Genomic DNA, 19,596 nt, shown 5'->3' with positions numbered 1-19,596 from the left:
ACATCAACAAGAGTTTTTTTTCCGTGGCTCTCTTCTCTATCTCATCAACTACCTCATTCAACAGTATTCCCATATGTGAAGGGATCCACATGAATCTTACTTTATACCCAGTTTTTTCTAATTTCTTAACATTCTCTCTACACTCTATCACAATATTCTGATAAACTGGGCGTCTGCTATTTAAAGACTAACGCTCCTCTACTGTCAGTAAAGAAGCAAGCATTTTTACCACATTTGACTACTTCCTGTAATCCTGCTAATACACCTTGAAGTTCAGCCTGAGTTGAAGAGATATTGTCAGTTAAGCGGCGTCCAATAACAGTATCTACAGTGCCGATGTCAGTGTACTCTCTGATCAAAACTCCACATCCTGCCTTCCCATCCCTAGCTACTGACCCATCACAATATACATGTAGAGTGTTTTCTGTAGGCAATTTTCTAATTATACAATCATAAGTTGCCCTCAGCTCTCCCATCTCGCTATGTGAAATTTCACAAATCCGGTTGGAACAACAGTACATGACTAAAAATATATATAAACACTATTTATATTAAAACAATTATTATAAATGAGAATCTTTTTCAGTATGATGGTCATTTGGTGTCAATAATATATTAGTATTATTATAAGAAAATGTTGAGGTGGATGCGGGCGGGGCTGAGGCAGACGCTGACCCAGGATTGATCCGCCCCCCGGTGCCTCAGACCATGGCACTCTAACCTCTCATTTTTCACGTTAATTAAGGTTCGTCGCTTCTCTTGACTTTTGTACATCGTATATAGGATACCCCCGGTGTCTATATTATGTTAATTCGTGGTATCTTGATGGGCAGGTGGCTGTGTAAGGGAGAAATTGGAGCATCAAGTTAATGTTTACACCCTCGGGTAGAGTGGGGCAGAACTGTCAGTTTTACCATTAAATTGTGGTTCAGTTGTGAGTGGGTGAGGTTGTTCTCGTGCCTCAGCACTCGTTGCCAGTAAACCACTGAACGTTTGGTTGGTCAACCTGCGGTTCTGGTGAAGAAAGGTGGGGTGGACGTTATTGGCGAGCCATTGATCCTCTAGCAGGAAATTCCAGATGTTTTACTGATCGACTCAAACGTTAGACCAAATATTTATTTGTTAAAGCGTACATGGGAGAAGATAACAGTTGATGTTTAAGACTTAAACATCAAGTAAATAGAAGAGCCAATATTCTTCTGATATAGTGCACTGGATGATTATTATAATATGATTAATACAGTTTTACATTGGGTCTGATTACAATGTATTTATAGTAAATATATTTATTTTTACAAAGCCAATAAACATTTGGGTGTGGGTCAGTAACTGGTTGGGTGGCAACTTAGGTTGATTTGTTTACCATTAGAAATTTACCACTAGAAATATACAATGCAATATTGTCAGAAATGATTTTAACCATGTAATATTATCATACATAATCACTTTATGCATTAAAGGGTAAAGTGATTATTGTACTTAATCACTTGAATGCATGTTTTTTTTCAGGACCTCCAAGATGTTGGGTGGTCTCTTCATATATAACCATAAGGGGGAGGTGCTTATATCCCGTGTATACCGAGATGACATTGGGCGTAATGCAGTGGATGCATTCAGAGTGAATGTAATCCATGCTCGGCAACAAGTTCGCTCCCCAGTCACTAATATTGCACGTACCAGTTTCTTTCACATAAAGGTGAGAACTTGATCAGATACCAGTGCTAATATATTTTGCCTACAATGTTACTGATAGACTAGCAAGCTTGATTTGTAGTGAATAAATTTGTTGTTCCCAATTTATTTTCAGCGTGCCAACATCTGGGTTGCTGCAGTAACCAAGCAAAATGTTAATGCCTCGCAGGTGTTTGAGTTCCTCCTCAAAATGCTGGAGGTAAGTCTACTTGTAATTTGTATTGGGCTGTACCTAAGGGTGGACCAATACTGGTACAGTCTTATTGGCCAATAGCAAAACTCTTACTGTAAAAAAGGCAATACTGGAACAGATACATTACTGTACTTGAATATTACAACTGTACCCACCTACATAAAAAAGTATAATATTGAAATATCTGCTATAATATTTCCAGTACTGTAAAAATAAGCAGATATTGTACCAGTACATTAGTACATCTAGTTATACTGTATGGTATAACACTACAAATTAATTTAATGACCTATGCTTGTTATAGATATTTATTGTACGGCAAATCAGTTTTACATTCTAAGTATTGTACTAAACTTTATAAATTCTTGAAGATAAATTTTGTATAGTTTAATATTCGTCATTACTGATTGGGGCATTACATTACGTTCTCATATGGGAATATTTCATTTTTTTCTTTTGTAGTACTGTACTGTCGTGTCAGCAAGGCGGACAGCCCGCCTGCTTTCATACTTCTTACTGTATTTCCCACTTCTATACTTCCCTTCACCTATGCCTCTCCTTCCTCTTTACTTCCAAAAAAAAAAAAAAAAAAAAAAAACTGTACTGTATATGACTAACAATTTATAACATCCAATGTAATATCCTGACATGCACTTTCATTCCCTCCAGTAAGCGTCTGATCCAAGAAAACTGCCACCTATTATTAACACTTGTGAGGTAATACTCATTGATCCTGATGTTCCATCAGTGTATACCAGTATTCCCCCTTGAGTAATGGTATCATTCATTAAGATATTCTATTGTTGTTTACCAGTTCAGTGCTATATTGTATTCACTCTTCACATATTTTCAAAGTGTCCCTGTGCCATCATTACTACAAACTACTTGATGAAATGTCTGATGGCATTTTTTACTTATTTTTTCTCTTAACTTCAGGTGATGAGTAGCTACTTTGGCAAAATATCCGAGGAGAATGTTAAAAACAACTTTGTACTCATTTATGAACTACTGGATGGTGAGTGTTATACTGTAGTTCTATAGGCATGTTTTGAGTTTATTCACATTCTTACTCCTTATTAATGTAATTCTTCTAAAAAGGTACGGGCTTTGTATATGTTATTGTATATTGTAAATGCATTAGTTGCGAGATTTGGGACGGTACCAACCACCTATAGAATGTTTATTAGTAGGATACGTCTGGTGAGTAGTATTCCAGTAGTTCTTGTAATAATTTGATTCCAATGTTTTCAGAGATACTTGACTTTGGGTATCCTCAGAACACAGACACCGGTGTTCTTAAGACTTTCATCACTCAACAAGGCATTAAGACGGCCAGTAAGGAAGAGCAGTCACAGATCACTTCTCAGGTGTGTGTTGTACAGTTTTGCTGTATTGGATAAATATAAAGTTTATTATGATTTGGTTATTACTGGCATTAATACAATTTTGTATGATTACATTCTCCCAGTAGTAGGGACACCTTACGGTTTTGTCATGATTTTTTATTTGATTTGAAACAAACACAGTACAGTACTTTAGTTCGAACTGAGAAGTGACGACTATTATTGAAAACTGAGCAATGTAGCTCAATAGCTACATTGCTATAGAGATTTTGAGGTACTGTATGCAAGTACTATACTTGTATGTCAATTTAATGTTTAATTGGGGTATCTAATCCAAACATAATTTGAAACATGCTCATTGATGTTCTAATGTGAATGACAGGTAACTGGGCAGATTGGATGGCGGAGAGAAGGCATCAAATACCGACGGAATGAACTCTTCCTTGATGTTATTGAATATGTAAATTTGCTGATGTCTCCTCAAGGTATGAAACTTATTGTAAAACTTTATAAGATATCACCCTGTATAATAGAAAGCAGAAATATTTAGTAATACTTTAGTTCTATAGGTATTTCACTAAATTTAGTGAAATTAACACCTGATAGTTTTGCTGTATTGTATTTTAACACCCATTGTAAAGCTAGGATTGAGACTTTAGGAGATAGGAATTGCTTGCTTGAAATAGGTTTTGGGAAGGGGCTCTTTAGGAGCCTTCTTGCGATCATTGTTGCTAGTGACTTGGCATTATCAGTGGCAGAAATAGTGCTTTGGCTGTTTTTTCTATCAATGTTAGGTGGAATCCTTACTAATAGATTTCCTTACTTTCTCCAAATTTTAAGATATTGTGTGTGTGTGTGTGTGAACTCCGATGTTGACTGTGCAACTTATCTTCTGATTATAGGTAGATTAAATCTTGGTAGGAAATCACTAAATGTATTTTTCAACTTGCCAATTGAGAACGTGATAAATAATGCAATTTTTTTATTGAGTCATGCAAATGGTAATGACTGAAACTTATCCCAGCCTGGAGCTAATATCTCCATCAACACAAATCCTATTCAAACTATTCCCAGCCATTTTATAAAAATTTGTTTGAATGGAATTTATCTCCCAAAAGGATCGTTTTGTTTCTTGGGGAAAAAAAGTGCCCGGTCTTGCAGATAATCAATAATTATATTGGCGCACAGACTGCAAGCAGCTGCAGCAACCTGGCTTATTATGTAGTCGCAAGGGAAGGCTGACCTCAGCTTGTACAAGAGGGCAGGGAATAAACCTAGAATTTGGCATCATTAAAACATGAAGATGTGCATGTGCTCTTCAATCTGTTGCAGGGGTCATATTTAAGGTCACCAGTCAGTGTCTTGGCTCTAGTTGGCTGAGGTGTTGTGTTTACTTGGGGATATTAGTAACCTTAATGTTTACATAATTTATATAGGGATGTTATTAACTGGAGATTAATTAATCACAATATACTTGGCAAGTATATGCTCTTGGGTTTATGGTACTTTAATGTTACATTCCATGTGCAGGTCAGGTGTTATCAGCCCATGTGGCTGGCAAAGTTGTGATGAAAAGCTATCTCTCTGGGATGCCTGAGTGCAAGTTTGGCATCAATGACAAAATTGTTATGGATGCCAAGAGAGGTAAGTGGACCTCAGACCTTGTGCACGTGATCAGTTATTTCTTACCAGTAAGTTAAGGTTAAAATGAAATTCTTTGGCAGCTTTGGATTAATATTGTCATATGCAAGGTGATGATGGACTGCTGTATAATAAGTGTGATCTGACTCTCATTGCCAAAGAAATTTGTCCGTATCACTTTTATGTATCTCCATAAATATCATATATAGTACAAATGTTTTCCCTTCATGCTTTTCCCTTTCCAGTGACACGGTGCTAAATTGTCTTCTCAAGTAGGTGCCTTCTTTTCATAATTACTCATAAATATTTGATATCTCTCGCATAGTTATATAATGCCTAATGAAATTGTCAACTATCGAGCTCATTCTTCCAGATCTGGGCCAGTTCACAAATAACATGTGAAGTATCTTTGAGTATTCACCACTGATTTTAGAATTAATGTCCATGTTCTTACCTAAAATAAGAAGTAAGCTTGATGCATCAAACTCCATGATAAAAACGGGGCACAAGATGTGGCCGATGTCCGTGATGTCCACAAAATGCATAGTACAATGACTTGGCTTTACTGCATCTCTCTCTCCCCCCCCCCCCCCTCAAGAGTAAACAATTTAAGATGTACTATAACTATCAAATTGAATTTCATTTGAATGAATAGAGCAATTAGACAAAATATTGGAAATCATTTTGGCAACAGGTTTGTGACAAAAGAAAGTTTCAACAATTCAAAAATATTGTATTCTATATTATAAATTAGAGTAATGGCAAAATAATATTCAGTAAATTTAAAATGTATCCACACTGTTACAGATAACTACAGAAAGAGTACAGTTTTAGCTTGTAAAACAATAAATACTTGAAACAAATAAATAAAAACTAATATCAGTAGTAAATATTAGTGGTACAAATAATAATGGTATATAATCATTTGGTATTAGTTGTTAGTTTCCTGCTCTCATGGCATGGGGAACTCTCTTTTGCAGGAATAGTCATTAAAGTATTCAGCAAGACTGATGCCTGGCTGCAGGCTTGGCTCGGGGAGTAGATCTCTCGAAACCTACTCCAGATAAACCTGAACCTTTGTAATGCCTCTTACTCTTGTTAGCATAACAAAAACTAGTACAAACCCCATACATAGCATCATGGAAAACGAGTACAAACCTCTTTAGCAAAATACAGTATTCATACCATTATCTAATTGAGTAGTCCTGTGCTTCACTTGCATCATCAGACAAAATATCAACCCATTCATTTTCTTGTAACCTAAAAACTTAAGAATACTGTGATAATATACTGTAGTATTACTAGTAATAATAATAAATTTGAACGGTATTGTTACATTGGATGTGGCAGGTTCGTCGGACGAGTCGCAAAGGTCTGGAAAGACCAGCATTGCCATTGATGACTGCCAGTTCCACCAGTGTGTGAAGCTGTCCAAATTTGAAACTGAACATTCCATATCATTTGTACCCCCAGATGGTGAATTTGAACTTATGAGGTAAGTAAAAAGTATGTTTCTTGCTATGTTTACATGGTTTCCAAGGACACCAACTATAGTCCTTGGGAACTTTATTTTTATTTAGCATAATGTAAACTGTTTCTATGCATGATCCATCAACACTTAAGTCAAGATATTTTAGGACACGCCAAGTCTCAAAATACTTTAAGATAAATACAGTATATTGAATTTCCATTTCTGGACGGTGTTTTCTTCAGATTACAGTATGTACTGCACTGTTGAAAATATGTGCTTCCTTCACTCTTTATACACATCTAGAACTATTTTCAGATAATACATAGGCCTTGTCACCTCTACTATTTGAAGTGAGGGTTACTGAACAAGTTTTAACCACACAACATTTTTAAAGAAATTGTTGTCTTTTAATCTCTTAGAATTGTTTAATAAGTTTGATTTGTCGACCAAGTTCCACTTAATTCTTGGCTGATTTTAAGCATCGCCCTAATTAGTAATGTACATCTAGTTCACAAAGTGTAAACAAAATTATGCTCAGGAACAAGATTTGTGGTTTTAATTAAATAATTGGTACATCTGTTACTCAATTCTTTAAAATGTGAAAGGTAACCCAGAGCTTGATACATGTGCCATGAATTCATTGGACTTTTCCTGTGTGTTTCTAGCTTCTTCTTTTTTTCACAGCATTTAAATGGCTTGCCACATTTTCGTGTGTCCCTCAGTAGCTGTGGTTGGGTCACTGATAATATAGGAACTGTAATACAAGCTGCTGTCCTTTATTGCATTGTAATGAAATATAACTTAAAAGTGTCATATTCCTATGTACTGCATATATTCAATTAACACACAGTTGGCCTTTTAATCTGTGCAAGAAATGAATTTCTCGAAAACCTTGCGTGATGCAAATTTACTTCCACGTACACAAAAGTTCAGTTAATACAATTTTACATTTTGAAAGTATCCAAAATTCTATTGTTTTTTCCTCGCTCAATTACTGTACTGTGTTACAAAATGCTCCTGCGACTTTCTAGCCACAAATGCAGTATGACAGTTAGTGCAGAGTGCCAGGGATAAGTGATGGTTTAAGAATGTAACCGAAGGAGTGAGTAAATAAAAAGCCATCGCAATCATTGTCTGGATTTGGGCATCATGCACGAGGATAATTAATTTGGTTATGCAACACTACTTTACTAGCAACTTCTCCCCAAATTCAATTTTGTTCATTTTCCCCTTTAAGGTATCGCACTACAAAGGACATTTCCTTGCCTTTCCGTGTCATCCCGTTGGTACGTGAGGTTGGCCGTACCAAAATGGAAGTGAAAGTTGTCATTAAGAGTAATTTCAAGCCCTCACTTTTGGCACAGAAGATTGAGGTGGGTTTGATGGTATTATACAGTAGTTGTAGGCTTGATTATATAGCAGTATGTACTGTGTTTAAATAAAAAGTCTTCATGAAGAGTATAATTTGCAGTTTTCTTGTAATCTGACATAAGCATTACTCATATCTGACAGTAAATTTGTTTAATTTTCCACAGGTACGGATCCCTACTCCACTTAATACATCGGGAGTCCAGCTTATATGCATGAAGGGAAAGGCAAAGTACAAAGCCTCTGAAAATGCTATTGTGTGGAAGTGAGTGTAATCTATAAATAGCTTTTGTTTTAATTTTGCATAGTTTAATTTTCTCTGCTCTATTTCTTCTGGGATAATGTCTCCCCACCTTGTGTAAATCATAAGGGGCATGGTGAAGATGACCACGTCTTCTTCCAGGAAATTTGTATAACTTTAATGGCCCACAGTGTATCTAGAAAGTTATAAGTAATTAATGTGTGAGGTATTCAGAGCAAGTACAGAATTGCATCATTTCCTGTGGACATGTACTTGCTGTGATAAAAGGATCACTTTGATAAAGGTTAACCATGACAATATGATATCTGTACTTGCCTAATTATGCTTATGGAAAGTGAAGCTAGTTCTTGTTTCCCCACGTCATTGTTATTGAAATTGGTGCATTTATAATTCCTAATGTGCTATAGTCATACTGGCTTAGCACCTTCTCATGATTACCTTATTACCTTTTGAAGGAGTGTGTGGGAATGAGATTTGAATTATTTTGGGCCTTCTCTTAGGTGTTAGAACCAATAAATTTAAACACAGGTTCCATTTTGTTAAACATGCTTTTCAAGCTGTGTATGGAGGTGGCTTCCACTACCTTTTTCAGTGTTTTCCAGTTGTTGATTACCCTAAATTCTTAAAAGTACAGTATACCAATTCTCTCTCTTGCTCATTTTCATTTCCAGCTTTAACTCATGTTTTAGTGTGTTTAACTAGTTGTATCTATGGAAAATTAGATATAGCTTTTGAGCCTCAACTCCTAACACACTTACTGGTCCCAGGCTGGGCTCGGGGAGTAGAAGAATTCCCGAAACCCTCTCCAGGTATACTGTACATATGTTTCTACCCCCTGATATGCCAGTACTATCATACTTGTTCCTGAAGCTGTAAATAATTTATACTTCCACCACCTCCAGTAAACTCATTTCAGTGGTTTATCACTTTGCAGTGAGTGATAAATTTCACTCTTAAGTGGTATAAATATTCCTCTAAATTTTGCAGATGCATTTGGTTCTAACTTCCTTCTGTACCTCTGTTCTGTTGTCACTCACCTAGAAGAGAATTTTTTTCACTATCTGTTCCTCTCAGTATCTTACACAGTATGATCATATTGCCTCTTGTCCCCTCTTCTAATGTTATTAAATTTATTTCTCGAAGCCCGTTCTTGAAACTCATTGCCTTTATTTCTAGTACCTGTCTCTGCAAATCTGGATATTTTCATGTGCTTCACATGGTATGACTTCTGTGCTGGTGCTGCATACTCTAAGATGACCAAACATATGATGTGTATAGTATTTTAAAGTATTCCTTATTTAGGTTTATCAGGTCATACTTACATTAGCTAGTTTTGCATAAGCAGCTGATGGTATGTAGCTAGGTGCATCTTGTGTCAAGACTAGTGTTGGATTCACTCCTAGTTCTCTCCACCCAAATCTCATTACAGTACTTACGATATTAAGAATGGAATTTTTGTATCCAAGCAGAGTTTGTTAAAATAATTTTGAAGTGGTAATTGGTTGGGATTTATTTTATGTGAATTGCATTTTATTTATTAATTTATTTTTTGTCATTAGGATAAAGCGAATGGGTGGAATGAAGGAATCTCAAATCTCTGCTGAGATAGAATTGTTGCAAACAGACACCAAGAAGAAGTGGACCAGACCTCCAATCTCGATGAACTTTGAGGTAATTATGACTCGGACAATTCTGCTTGTGCTTTGTTTTAGGCAGTTGACTTCTATTTTGAGACCTGGGTTTAGGTTCATTGTACTGTTTAACTTTTGTTATTAACATTAATATATATTTTGAACTTGTGTAGACAGAAAATAATTTTTTTGTATCTGCAGTTACTGAGGCTTGTGGTTGTCAACAGTTCTTGAGGTGTTTGGTCATGTGAATGTGATTGCTATGTTGGCTCTTGTGCCACCAACAGTCATGCCTGTTGCTATATTATGACCGATTTTTAACGATCAACATCAAGTGCCGATTTTTAACGATCAACATCAAGTGCGTAGTATCTTGTTATCAAATGTGACCAGTTATTATTATTTAAGATCAGTGAGTGTACTTGTAAATCACAATTATAGCTTTTAAGTATTTTACTCATTTTTCATGATTGAGCCACTCTTGGCCATTTTATCATGTGCAGAATATTTTTTAAATGCATTGTCAAATTTGTATACATTTTTATTTTCACACTAATGTAAATACAATTTATCAGTAGGCATTTTGTTTAATATTGCTAGAATTTTTCTCTCGTTTCTAAATTTTGGCATGTAGAGGACGCTAAGCCCCGGAAGCACCTCAAGGTAACCTCAAGGTAAGGTAGAGAATGTCGTGATCCAGATGCAGGTATCAAGATGTGCTGTTAAGTCATGTGGCTTGCATTCAGGAGGTTTTGCCAATAGATCTGTTACTGTTTCATCTCATTCTGGAATCTGTGGGGGTTTAGGAAATCTTGTCCATTATTGAACACGGCTACTCTTGCATTGCTTTGCTGTTGGTGAAATTCTTATGCCTTGGTGCTGAGTTTTATTAACATTGTAGCAACCCCAAATCATCCTTCCCACTTGGCTTGCCAAACATATATGTTGGGGAAATGTGTGGTCCTGAGTTTTCAGCATAAATATATACAGTACTGTATATTAGATTGTCATCGGTACGTCTTAAGTTTACTGTGTTCTTTACTTGTATGTTGCTATAGCTCTTATACTTGAAAATATCCCTTGTGTCTATCAATTTCTATTATGCTTCTTAACATTTGGAAAACATTTCTGGCCAATAATTTTTTTAGACATGCCATTTTACCTATCTTCAACTGGGTTCCTCTCTTAAGTTTCCTTTACAGTGCCACACATTCATGATCTAGGGTTTTAATAGTTAAGCCTTGTTACATCTAACCTACAATCTTGTAGAAGCTCTCCCTAATATGTAAGTGACCTTGCATTGCTCAAGACCCATGCAGGGCCTCTTGAAACCTTTGCAAGAGATTTTCACATTGTGGTTTGGTTATACAATAACAGCAGTGAAGCTGTGTCCGTTTGCTTGGTCTGACAGATAGTAATGTATATAGAGTAAAAACTTTTTAAAATGGTTACATATAGGTAATGAATGAATAAAGAGAAAGGAATAAATATTTATAGAAACAATGTGGATATGCAGGACAAGTGGTGGTGCAGTGGGTGTGTAGCCGATGAACCATGAAGTGAGAATATGGTAACCCCTTTACTTTATGGTAGGGCATCAAATAACTTTCATACTTAAAATAGGATTTATTTTTGCTCAAGTGAAATGTCTAATGATTTAATTAACTTGCAACAACTGCAAGTTAAAACTATAAATTCCATGTTGCTATTATGCAATGTGATCTCAAGAAGTATGGAATGTTCCTTCACTAATGGTATGTTAAAAGATCAAAAGTGCTGATAGAAGATGTTGTCTTATGTTTTGTATAGTGTTTTTGTAGCAATAATCAGTGGATTCCTGCTCCTAGCCATTAGTTGCATATATTGTAGTAAGTGCAAGCATCTGATAAAACAAATTAAGTTTCCAGATAATAAAATTCCTATTGAATTTCATTTGCAGCATAAGCAAACATGACAATTATTTATATATATTTTTTTTTACACCACAGTAACCTACAATACAGTATATTTTTGCTTAATTTTTATCCAATAGCAGAAAAAATCTAAATTGTTACCATTATTTGGAGCTTTAATTGAAAGAAGTCGGCCAGTTCTGAGTTGTTTTATTTTTGTACAGGTATTTGTTGCCGCCAGAGCACAAAATATTAGCAGTGTGAGGCAATTGCTAGATACCTTGCTCAGTTTTTTCTCTTTCCTGTGGAAGCTTAAAACATAATCAGAATAAATTATTGAAAGTCTCTTCTAGATACAATACAGCATTGTGTACTGTACTGTGATTGTCAGCAGACAGAATAATTATCGAGTGATGCTGGCAACTCATTATTTTGTGCAAAAAAAATCATATTTCTAATAATTTTTTGTTTTCATCCAGTTTAATTTGTTCCTTAAGGTACAAGCACTCATTTAGAATTAAGATCATTATAATTGTAAGCCTCTTCAATTAACACTCTCTGGCCTGGCGGGCCACCCGCATCACACTGGAAGGTAGGCCGAGCATTGCTGATATGCACACAACCTAATGTTAAACTCTTTCACTCATGTTTGTACTTAAGAATAAGAATATGTAAAAATTATTGCATGACGACGTTTGCATCACCACCCACTCTGCGTGTTTAGGTCTTATGCCGCATAATACGTCAACAGGACGCCAAACTGTTAATTAACAGGGGGAAAGTTTCCTTAAATATGCCTTTTTTCACAAGATTTTGGTATCCAGATATATGCATATATAAGTTGCTTTATCTGTACAAATGAATAATAGTCAAATAGCCAAGATCATATGTACCAACAGAGTCTGGAACCAAATATTTGAGCTGGAATCCACTATTTTGTTAGAAGAATGGGTTATGCATTAGTGTGTTCTAGAGGAATGTTGTGTTGTAGAGCATATTTCGTTAATATAGTATAGGACTGGCACAGGAATATGCAGTTCTGTAATATGTTAAGAATATGATTCTATAGATGAATGTGATTACTTTATTTTCTTGTTTTGGAATAAATTATAATTCAAGCAGATTGTCCTAAGTGTGTTGGCTGTAAATTTTGTGTTATGTTAAATAGATTTTATAGGCATTAAATTTATTTCTTTTTTTACCAAATGTTAGAAGCTTTATTTGCAGATTTTGTTAATGAAATGTAATGTAAATGGTGGTGTAACTGAATGGATCTGGTATGGTAGTGCACAGGAATGGCTTTTTATGGTGGTGCACAGGAATGTAACTGGTATGGTAGTGCACAGGAATGTAACTGGTATGGTAGTGCACAGGAATGGTTGTGGTATGGTAGTGCACAGGAATGAATTTCTCTTAAATTACACACCATTACTGTATGCAAAATAGGTTTTATTTTGGATTACAGTGTCGGGCAAATAACTACGAATCACCTCGCGTATTTAGAATTTGTATATACATATAGTAATGACTATATGACTATATAGTAGTTGACTATAGTAATTCTTGTAATTCAAAGCAATGGTGTGGAAGGTCTAGAAGTAAACAATGTTGATAAATATGGAAGTAGTGCTTGGATGTTATATGAAAGAAATTAGTTTTTTGTTATTGTTAGTAGCTGTAACTTTACATATCACAACACTTATTGTAACATAATGAATGTGGCATGTTGAAAATAAGTACAGTAGATAACAGAAGTATGGTGCATCAAACTTTGTGCAGTTTGTGTTGAGCATGTACTAGAAATTCTGGTGCTGTAGTTATTCAGGGAACTTTAAGAATACATGTTCTTTAAAATTGTATTAATGAGAAATATTTCTTCTTTCTTCTCCCAAAGGTGCCGTTTGCTCCATCTGGGTTCAAGGTTCGCTACCTGAAAGTGTTCGAGTCGAAGCTTAACTACTCTGACCATGACGTAATCAAATGGGTTCGTTACATCGGCCGTTCGGGACTCTACGAGACCAGATGCTAATGTCCTGTAACTTGTTTCATGTTGACTATTACCTGTGGCATAACAATATTCATTTTTAGTGACTGGTAGGTAAAGCTAAATGAATTTATAGAATTTTCAAATATTGGCCTTATTTTCTAGAATAAATAGAACAGTGAATTTGTTTTTGAATAAATGGTGTATGAAGAATATGGGATGTTGTAGGGGACAGTGTAGGGTGAAAAAAAAAGAGCTCGGTTAGACAATAGAATGTTTGTGTGCGTGTTTATAATTATATATATATACTGTATATATATAATAGACTACACACATGCATATACATAAACTGTCACATACAAATATATACATATATAAACACGCACACTACACATTGACATTAATTTGCAAAGAATAGTTAAAAATGAAGAATATATATATATATGCCTGAGAGCTTTCATGTTCATTGTATTATCAGATCAGATGCTTGCCGATGTGTATATATATATTCTTCAATTTTTCATTTTTTTTAGCAATTGTATATGATTATATTACTGTATACATATATATATAATATAATATAATTAATTAATTAATTTAGATACATACATACACAAGATAGACATTTACATGCAAATTAGTTACTTAGGTGTAGGTGGTTGTTAAATTATTGAAAAGTGAAAGATATAAGCAACATTCCCTAACCTGGATACCAGCAGTAATGCAGCTTGTGCAGGCAGCTCACCTAATGCTTTAGCAAATGAAGGGTGATTTGTGGCTTGGTTTTGGTTCATAGTCTAATTGCTAGTGGGTCAAAAGACATCATTTGTGTTCATGAAGGTATGTTAGCTGTGGAAGTAATTAGCAGACATTTAAGGACTTTTGTTCATTAGTTGCAAGTATACAATATTTTGAGGTTATTTAGTAATTACATTTTATTTGATGACCAGTAGGTGTATTTCAATTTTGCCATACTAGCAGTCGGTGTTTTTGTAAGATGAATGACATTCCTGTTCCTACGTATATTTTGTTTCATGTATGATTTTCTCATGTTAAGTTATGCAGTGTTACTGCCAAAATGTTAACAAACATTTATCTTCCATTTTTGATTCCCTGTTGATTCCCTGTAATGTTAAAACTATTAGCTAGTAAAGGTTATAGAGATTACAGGTTGCCAGAAGTTAACAGCAAACCCCAAGGAAGGCTTTAGAATCTGGAATGCATTTATTCACAGAATACAAACTTTTTGAGTTAAATTATATAATGTATACTGCTTTAAAGCGGATTGTGGTTACTCACCTCGGAAAAATATTGCTGGCAGTATACTAAAAGTGCTTGTCGGGTTGAAATCCACCTCTTTTAACCCATGAAATGATGCATGGACTTGAAGCTTACTTATCCTTGGAAGTTATTGCACCTAAGTTTAACTTAATCACACAGTTGTTTAGCATGGAGGAAGTCATCATTAAACTAATTCAGCTTAGTGGAATGAAATGGAAAGTTTGGCTGCCTCTAACAATTATACTAGATTCTTTGTTGGCCAGGCACTTAGCTTTTTCCTGTTTTTTTTTTCTATGTTAATATTCTACATCTCTCTTTTTTCCCTAATGTATGAGAATACTTCATTAGATCATGATTGGCTGGTCATTTTACACCATTACCATGTGTGAGTGAAATGTTTGAAAGAGTTCATCATTGACTTATTAATACTGTATTGAAATTCTTTTAGTCTGAATCTAACACTATTGAGAAAAGAAGTTGCATGGTTCTTGCCTGGTCAGCATGAATTTTGCAGTATGTTGAGTTCCGACCGGCCGATGTTGTGCACCCGTTTGATGACGTCATGGTTGCAAGTTTGTAATGGCAATTTATTCTTAAGCTATCCCAATATACAAGCATGGGTTAGCATTTTGCCTGACTCGGCTGATAATGTGATGTTTTATGACCTGTCTCAAGATACTGCCACTGCTGGTGGTGTTGTATAAAAACAAATGTACTCCATAAATGTGTGCGTGTCTTTTATTGTGACCTATCTTTGGACGATGAGATTTTGTGTGCTCTAAGGAGTGGTGCATCTAGAAATGCAGTCAACATTATCATTGCCACAAAAAATTCTGAAGTTTTCCTGTGGTAACAACAAATACAGTATGTAGATTATTAGGAAATGTACAGTTTAATGTATCGTGTGAATATAGGTTTTGCAAGAGGTCATAAATTAGACAGAGCCTCAGAAATCTGGACCAATATCAATCCAGACCCTTTTGGACTTTCAAATAATCTGAACTTTTAAAATGCTGCACTTAACTTTTGTAGTGTTTTGGTTTCCTTTTTACCGTAAATATATTTTGGAGTGTTTACACTTCAGTAATATATACAAAAATTTCCGATTGATTATGAAAGTCTTAATTTTGTTCAGTACAGTACTACACAAGGCTATACCGGTGCTTGTCTTTTTGTTGACTCGATTTATTCCTTGTTATCTACATCATACTTCCCGGTTTGGTGCCTTCTTTTGATAATTACTTACTTACTATCTACATCATAATTTGCCCCAGTATGCATTTTTTGTTCTTAATCTTTACCACCAACATTCTCTCCAGGCAATGTACTATAAAATAAATATATAATTTCAGAAAGTGTCAACACACTTCCCAGCCTTCCTCACTTTACAACATCAATTTAATCTGCTACATTGAGATACAGTACCTTGCCCTCCTACCCATACAGTAGGCACAGTATCCAAGAGTGGCATTTATGTTGAATGGCGTTGCTTTTGGATAGTGCCCACTGGGTACTTGGACTAGCTAAAGTACTCTGATCAGACATAATATATTTAATTATTTAAATAGAAAAGATAAGAGAATCTTACAGTTCTTGCTTAATAGTAGGCAACACTGATCCAGTAGAGGTTAAGATCATATTTTCTGAATGTGTCCAGGGCCGGCAGTACTAGGCCAGCCACTAAGTTGCATTCTACTACTAACTATTGGAAACAATATATTACCATTTAAGTATGGTAAATAATTTCTTAAAACTAGGTTTTTTCAATATTTACAAAATTATCAGTTATTTAATGTCAGTTTTTTATGTCTTGTCTTTTTTTTTCTATTTTCCTAATCTTTGTTTGATATAGTGCCTGAAAAAATCCCTTTAGAATTTGTCTGCCTGCCTTCTATATCTACATCATAGTTTCTTCTTGCTTTTTCATTTTTACTATTTCTAACTAGCCTGACAAATTGTTGAAGTGTGTTTGTGTGTGTTGCCTCCAGTATTGGCGTCACACACGAGGCCGTAACTGTAAAACTTTCCCGAAAGATGCAAATAAGCATACATTTAATGCTTTAAAATAATCCCCGTAAGTAAGATTCTGGAACCTGTGTGGTAACTTAATCCACACTTGCCCGCAAATATTTATTTACGTAAACTGCTTAAATGGTTGGTTGCTATTCCTTCATCAGACACCCCAACGACATACGTACGCTTATAACGGAACAAAGAGAGTAGGAAAACTTTATGCCGTTGTTATGCAATGATGGGCTAAAAAACCCAGAATGTTTTTAGGAAGTGAAGGATATGCGTCAGTTGGGTTCTACGTTCTTAGAATGTGGTCTCTGTGAAGCTGGACCAAGACGTCAGGGCGCTGTGCATCATCAACAGAATTCTCCCCGAGATTAAATTACGGGTTTCAACATAACCAAGATTTAGAGAGCGTAGCCTTTATTTGTAGCTTGTGTTTCCCCTATAATGGTTCTCTCAAATTCAAAGGAGATGCTTTTCCATATACAGTATATATAATATATATAATATTATATTGCCTTCTCATATTTTCTTGTTTGATAATGAGTTTAGCTTCCTTAAAACTTGAGGTGTTGGTTCCTGTGTGTGACGCAATTAACATTGCTGGATTTGATCAAACGAAGCGTCATTTATAAATAAAGTTTATTCTCATGTGTTTATTTTATTGCCAGTACTTTGTAGGGTACTTTTTTGTAAGCCATAAACAAAATGTTAAAGCGTCGACGAGCTAGGATCCTATATTACAAAATAAGGCAAACAATTAACAATTAGGCTAAATTAAATAAAAGTTTGAGACTACCCCCGTCCCACTGCCAATCCTCGCTGACGAAACCTGGGTAAAAAACTGGTTGTGGGAGAGAAGCCAGACATGATGGGTGCTCTTGCAGCGGCCATCACGCCGACCACTGCGCACACAACCACTATAGCGGCTTTTGGTCTGCAAATGTTTGCTGCGCCCAGGCTTTCCTGAAAGAGATCCCTTGACTTGCTGTCTAGAGTTGGATGCCTGCTGTCTAGGGTAGGGGAGAGTTAACCTGTGTTGGTGCTTCGATGTGAAGTTAATTTACTATGGTCCAGTCAGTTCAAAGCCGAAAGGCTCTGGGTTCGATTCCCGCGGCAGGACAGGCTTTGGTATGTTTCTTCTAACCGGGAATTGATCAATTGTTGTGGGAACCATCTCTGGTAAAGTTAGTGGTGAGTAAATAAACAAAAACGAGCATACATTCGTGGAAAATATCAAACACTTCACACCGCCACACAAACAGGTTCTGTCTTCAATATAAACACACAAATTAACTGAACAAAAGAGTACCGTACCCTTAATCTGGCTGTTTGGCTTATTTGCGTGTGTTAAATTATAAATAGTAATCTAGATAAAAAAGGCTATTATTAAATTAAATTAAAATTTTGCCCCGATGTGTGGGATGTTTAGTATATGTGAGAGAATATCAATTAATTGTATACGACATTGTTTTTAGATAGCTGTGTAGCTTACCATTTATTGCATGTGGGCACGTTAGATACTGAGCTTTTTTATATATATATTTAGACAACTAACCAGGCGTGTCATACATTATTTTGAAATATTGTGAGATATTTGGAATTTGTGTGAGATATATTATCGTGTGATACTTCGTATTATTGCGTGTGCGGTATTTTTATGTGTTGGTGCTTGTTTGGGTGTGAGCGTGGGGTGGCGAGCGTGAGGACGTGAGCGGCTACATGTTGCTTATCTCTCTCTCTTTACCTGCCTCCTGTAACTCTGGTTTACTCTCACTTTCTCTCTTTAGTACACTCAAGAGACGGGAGCGGGAAATGTTTTGTTTACACTTATTTCCCCCCCCCCCCCCCCCCCCCTCTCTCTCTCTCTCTCTCTCTCTCTCTCTCTCTCTCTCTCTCTCTCTCTCTCTCTCTCTCTCTCTCTCTCTCTCTCTCTCTCTCTCTCTCACTCACTCTCACTCTCTCACTCTCTCACTCTCTCACTCTCTCACTCTCTCTCTCTCTCTCTCTCTCTCTCTCTCTCTCTCTCACTCACTCTCACTCACTCTCACTCTCACTCTCACTCTCACTCTCACTCTCTCACTCACTCACTCTCTCTCACCCCTTCATCACCTCACTCGGATGCGTTGCTTTAAATTTCTCTTTCCTGATACATTCTTGTTTCTTTTCAGTAACAACTTCACGATAATCACATTAATCACATGGCGTATTTCACACTCGAGTCCATGAAAATGAGCTAGGAGGTATTTATAATTGTTAATATTTCTTAAAGCATTTAACTTGTGACTATTCCGACCAGCCTATGTCCGACCCGTGCCGCAAACCATTCTCCCTGCAAATTTGGGTGTGGCTGGCCACAAGCGTCTGGCCTCCAACTTTTGAACAACAACAGACATTCTCTCAAGTATAGATGCTCTTGTTCAACTATACTGACAATCTCCAGGGTGCAACCCACAACAGCTGTCTAACTCCCAGGTGCCCTATTTACTGCTAAGTACATAGAATCATCAGGTGAAAGGAGACGTTAGCAAACCGCGGGGATCGAACAAGATATCTTTGGGTATGACCCGCCACTGAGGGAGTATGATTATGCTAATTGTTTGCCGCATGGTGACAGTTGCATCACACAGAGGAGCACTGTGCTCACCCCGACCACTGCCTCCTAATACCGTCTCGCCCACGCTTCTCTTGCGCTCTCTCTCTCCCTTTTGACACACCTACAATTATCCCACTACAGGATATGCTGACACGTTCATATAAGGATCCTGTGAACTCTGCTATCCGTATCTCACCTACGGTATCTGGGAATATACAACCCAGAA

General features: G+C 36.1%; 2 protein-coding genes across 4 annotated transcripts in view; one reads left to right on the top strand and one right to left on the bottom strand.

Annotated features, from left to right (window-relative positions):
• Positions 1-19,596, bottom strand: part of CycE (cyclin E) — a 132,186-nt gene that overhangs the window by 29,366 nt on the left and 83,224 nt on the right. The gene's annotated exons all lie outside the window — the stretch shown is intronic.
• On the top strand, positions 609-15,486 carry AP-2mu (adaptor protein complex 2, mu subunit). 2 transcript variants are annotated; one of them, XM_045760233.2, is made up of 12 exons: positions 609-745; positions 1,510-1,696; positions 1,808-1,891; positions 2,822-2,900; positions 3,137-3,252; positions 3,611-3,713; positions 4,759-4,872; positions 6,220-6,364; positions 7,578-7,713; positions 7,876-7,973; positions 9,530-9,641; positions 13,388-15,486. In XM_045760233.2, exons 2-12 carry the CDS (start codon positions 1,520-1,522, stop codon positions 13,520-13,522), a joined length of 1,299 nt encoding a protein of 432 aa, XP_045616189.1. In that variant the 5' UTR covers positions 609-745; positions 1,510-1,519; the 3' UTR covers positions 13,523-15,486. The 2 variants fall into 2 exon arrangements, with proteins under 2 accessions (XP_045616189.1, XP_045616188.1); XM_045760232.2 differs by having other exon boundaries at positions 6,211-6,364.

This window comes from Procambarus clarkii, chromosome 66 (genome assembly GCF_040958095.1).
Source record: "Procambarus clarkii isolate CNS0578487 chromosome 66, FALCON_Pclarkii_2.0, whole genome shotgun sequence".
Classification (NCBI taxonomy): domain Eukaryota; kingdom Metazoa; phylum Arthropoda; class Malacostraca; order Decapoda; family Cambaridae; genus Procambarus; species Procambarus clarkii.
Note: the sequence above shows the minus strand (reverse complement) of the source record. Positions and strands in the feature narration are given on the sequence as shown.